The sequence below is a fragment of the Vigna unguiculata genome, chromosome 9, assembly GCF_037176805.1.
Source record: "Vigna unguiculata cultivar grain cowpea cultivar isolate G323 ecotype 2 chromosome 9, ASM3717680v1, whole genome shotgun sequence".
NCBI lineage: Eukaryota > Viridiplantae > Streptophyta > Magnoliopsida > Fabales > Fabaceae > Vigna > Vigna unguiculata.
Window position 1 is genome coordinate 18,683,743 of NC_140800.1, and position 4,346 is coordinate 18,688,088.

Below are 4,346 nucleotides of genomic sequence, written 5' to 3' on the forward strand. Positions count from 1 at the left end.
GTCCGCTTGCGTACGTAAAAAAACAGGACTCTTGGATTGACTAGAATTCGGATAATCAACCTCATTTCTGGTTGGACCACTCTCCTCTCAAATTTCCACCAATATTCTACTTCTTTCTTTTCTCTCACCATAAAGTAACTCTTCACAAATACATATTTCTTTTTCACCTTCAATTCTACATTTTCCAAAAGAGAACCATATAGCAAATGAATTAGAAATAGAATAGGAACACATATACATCATTGTTTTTCCTCAACAAGAAGGAATATAACTTAGCAAGGTGACGTGATTCCCAAAACAGAATGAATGGACGTTCCACGGCAGCGAGATTTGTCTCGCTGTACCTTAAAATGTATTCTGCTCTTCATAAACACCCATCACTACTACACATCAATCCAAAGATGTAAATTATTATTTTTTATTCAAGCTTAATATTTTACTTAAGGTGAAAGGGTGAAAATACAGGATTTTCTACATGGTATAGTTGGTGGATGGGATGGAAGAAACACCTGAGATGAGATGGATGAAATGAGGTGAAGGAATGATTAAGGAGGAGAATAAGAAGCATGTTAATCATATCCCATGGGCAGGGTTAACAGCCCCACGTGCGATGACTCTATCCCCTAACCATGGTTGATTAAATTCAAACCAAATGGAAACAAATCACAAAATGATTGTAAAAGGACCCTATTGTTTATTTTAATATAAAAAGAGACACAGTGAGATGTAGAGCGTATACATAACCACGCCTTGGTGCGGGTGTGAATAATAAGCAAAACCCCCCGACAGAGAAAAAGGAAATCCCCACCGTCCCCGCATCGACGCTTCCATTTGCAACACCAACAAAAAAGAAAAGCGACCAAAACCTACCCAGTAGCAGCACTGTAACAGTATGTGTAGTAAGTACTCTCCCTCTCTCTCTTGTTTGGGTGGTGTGTGAGGTGTGAGGTGTGAGGTGTGAGTCTGGCATATATAGGGAAAGACCTAATGGGATGACAGTGTTATCTCATTAATGCGCTTCACCTTTTTTTGACGATTCTTCTTTACGCGTCGCAGTTTGTCACTTCTGATCCTCTCTGCCACCTTGGTCGCTTCAAACCCTACCCCCACCCCACCTCTTTCCCTTTTTCCACCTCTCCGCCTTCTCCTCTCCACCACGCACCACGGTTCCTCTCTCTCTCTCTGTTTATCACTCTTCTTTCCCTTAAAACGTAACCGACACAGATACCAGAGAAGAACAGAATTGCATGGACCAATCAATGTCCTTTTGCCCCAATCTCATCGCCATTTCTAAACCAACTAACCGTGTGCGTGTGTTGCAGCTAGCTACTTTATCCTTCTCATACTAGCTAGCTGGATTATTTCATCCAATTCAAGATAATAAGAAAAGGAAACACCCAATGCTTGTTTTTCTCTTTTTAGGTTTCACACTCTCTTCGTAGTTCTAGTAGTAGTCCCGTGACACTGACTTTCTCTCTCTCTCTCTCTCTCGTCTTTTCCAGAATCGACGGCTATTCCTGCTTCGTTGACTCCTTTCTTCACATGATGTGATGTGTACATATGACCCTTCCCTTTCTGCTCTTCTCTTCTGCAGATCTGTGATTTCTCTGTAAAAAAAAAAAAGAAGCTTATTCTCTTTTCCTCTTCCATGCCGTGACTACTCAGAATTCACTTCCAACTTCCGAACGCCTCGCCGTGCTCGTTGTTTCATGGAACAGCATTCGGTTCAACGAATCGTCGTCGTTTTGCTAACCGTCTCCTTGTTCTCCCTCACACCCCTTGCCGTTTCAACAGGTGCGTGTTTTCACTCCCAATCTCAATATTGTTATGTGGATTATTCTTGTTCATAGTTTCTTAAACTGCCGTTTTTAATCGCGTTTGTAGGTTTGGCTGGTGGGACGACTCTTTCGGGAACCATTGTCTCCTTATCATCGCGTCGTGTAGAGGAAGGGAACAAGAAGCTCCATAGCTCGCATCGCAAACTTCTTACTGGCGGTAAGTGTTTTCTTTTTCTTTTTTTTTTTAAATCATGTTATGACTGGTTTAGATGTTTCTTTTCATGGGAGAAGAACGAGTTTGTCTTCTTCTTTTGATGTTGCCTTTTTGTCTTGTTTTCTTTAGATACATGCCTAGGCGTTATTTCTTTGTATGTTTTCGCTGAAAACGAAATGGCTGCTAAAAGATTGTGTGATCTAATCATCAAAAGCCCATATAACTACAGAATTCACCCATTTAATTACAGCTGCACTTCTATTTTGAGCACCAGAGGATTTTCTTTTATCAATGCCTAATGTGTTTTTTTATTTGGTTGAAGAGGAAATGTAGAAAAGACAAGGATTAATGGTTTTTAACATATTTTTTTTTATCATTGTATTTCCCTTTAATTTAAACAAGTAAAAAAGTTTGGAATTTTTCTTTGACCTTTTTCTTTTTTAAATTCCACTAGGGTTGAAATAATTCCGGGCTAGCTATAGCTCTAGCCTTTCGAATAATTGGCTTTTCGCCCGAGTTGAACTTGAAAGTTGCTTTTTAGCTTTTGGGTATTGGTTTGGAATGATCATATTTTTATAAACCAGAATAATAACAGTATTTTGTCGCGGAGTGGCTTCCTGCGCAGATGTCATTTGGTGGTCTTGATGTAAATCTCTGGAGTACCATGTAACACAGAAGACTGTCATTTTGTTTGGCAAATAATAAAAATAATATTTGCAACTGTTTGATTAATTTGATAGAGGGAATTTGATTTGGTTCTGAAAAGAAAAGATTCGGGTTTTGGTGCAGGGAATGGAAAGATGGAACCGGACCGAATATGGGGTGAGAAATGCAGCAAGTCTGATATAGTGATAAACCAGGGCCCCACGGCCCCACTCCCAAGTGGCATTCCCACGTACACGGTGGAGATCATGAACATGTGCGTGAGTGGATGCGACATCTCTGGCATTCACCTGAGGTGCGGCTGGTTCAGCTCTGCACGCCTCATCAACCCCAAGGTCTTTAAGCGCCTCCGTTACAACGATTGCCTCGTCAATGATGGCAGACCCTTGATCAACGGTGCCACCATTTCATTCCAATATGCCAACACCTTCCTCTACCCTCTTTCCGTTTCCTCTGTCATCTGTGTCTGATCATCATCATGATCATAACAACAATCCTCTGTCTTGCCCCACAACTTCATTCTTTTCACCTGTATATACAGATTTTAGATACGTATCTGCGGACAACACCTTGTGCACGTGATGGGTCTTTCCAATGTGATGCTTACGAATTTTTTGATAGAAAGGAAAATAGGCTAGTAGCGAGGGTCTTTTAGCTTTGTTTTTGTGGTTTTGGGCATTGTTGCATGATGAGGTGATGATATACTTTAAGTCGTTTTCCCGTTTGTGTGCATTCATTAATGGAACTGTACAAGAATCAGGTCATAGCAGTGGCTAAAAGTCATTGCATATATTGCAATATTGAAGCAAAGCAGATCTTTTTCAACTGTAGACATAATGTTTTGGAGGGGGGAGTGGAAAGAAGGAAGCAGAAGGACTGGTCCCCCTTCTTTTTACTTCAATCTGTGCTATGCCGGGGGTTGTGGAATTGGATTACGAGGGACGGATGTATAATGTGTGATTGTGACCTCTCCTCAGGATGTCCGTGATTCGTCATTATGTCAACCACCCAAATTTGGTTCCTCTTCCTAACCGGGGACATTCATTTCATCCTGATGACGCCAAACATAATGCTCAATAAGTCGCATCGTACCTTCTTATTTACACTTCAATTATGCCTCTACATTTTTTTTATTTATAAATACATAAATAAATAAAATTGGTGAGTGTGCAGTTAAAACTCCTGCATCGACAAGGGAATATAACTATGTAATTGCCATGTTACAGAGAAATTAGTCTCACGTATATAGTAAGTAGTTATGGAACAGGGCTCTTCAATTATAGTGTATAACATGTTTTTCTTGAAAGAAAGAGTGGAGTTTCTAAAGGGGTTTTTGGTAGAGTATAACCTACTTTCGTGTGGAGTATTGAGTTATGTTTCATGTATAGTAAATTTTTTGATACCTAAAGTCATTGAGAATTATAAAGAGTACTGAAATGTTAAATGTTAAAGAGTACCTAAAGTCATTGATACCTAAATTTTCTTTTATGTGTGCTTGTTTTATTCTTCTTGGTGGATATTAACAAAATCTTTATTAGGGGTGATGAAATGTCCAGGAATTGGTTAACAACTAGTTGATAGAGATTCTTCTAGTTCTTGTATCGGAGGAGATTTGGTTGTGGGGTTGTTCTAAAGAGACCTACTAACAAGTTGATATATAGTTGTTCATGATACCTGTACTTATTTAAAAT

At 39.5% G+C, this 4,346-nt stretch overlaps 1 protein-coding gene across 3 annotated transcripts; it reads left to right on the forward strand.

The window, feature by feature from the left end:
• The first annotated feature begins 732 nt into the window (after nucleotides 1–732).
• On the forward strand, nucleotides 733–3,859 carry LOC114195900 (protein TAPETUM DETERMINANT 1-like). Of its 3 annotated transcripts, XM_028086339.2 has the most exons (5): nucleotides 733–899; nucleotides 1,503–1,554; nucleotides 1,666–1,794; nucleotides 1,885–1,995; nucleotides 2,782–3,859. In XM_028086339.2, the coding sequence occupies exons 3-5, from the start codon at nucleotides 1,710–1,712 to the stop codon at nucleotides 3,123–3,125; spliced, it is 540 nt and encodes a 179-aa protein (XP_027942140.1). In that variant the 5' UTR covers nucleotides 733–899; nucleotides 1,503–1,554; nucleotides 1,666–1,709; the 3' UTR covers nucleotides 3,126–3,859. The 3 variants fall into 3 exon arrangements, with proteins under 3 accessions (XP_027942140.1, XP_027942139.1, XP_027942136.1); XM_028086338.2 differs by lacking the exon at nucleotides 1,503–1,554 and having other exon boundaries at nucleotides 1,595–1,794; XM_028086335.2 differs by lacking the exon at nucleotides 1,503–1,554.
• The last annotated feature ends 487 nt before the right edge of the window (nucleotides 3,860–4,346 follow it).

What these genes read in the sequence shown, in the direction of transcription:
- LOC114195900 (XM_028086335.2), top strand. An exon ending in ACCCCTTGCCGTTTCAACAG is followed by an intron (nt 1,795 to 1,884) that starts GTGCGTGTTTTC and finishes TCGCGTTTGTAG; the next exon opens with GTTTGGCTGGTGGGACGACT. An exon ending in TCGCAAACTTCTTACTGGCG is followed by an intron (nt 1,996 to 2,781) that starts GTAAGTGTTTTC and finishes GTTTTGGTGCAG; the next exon opens with GGAATGGAAAGATGGAACCG.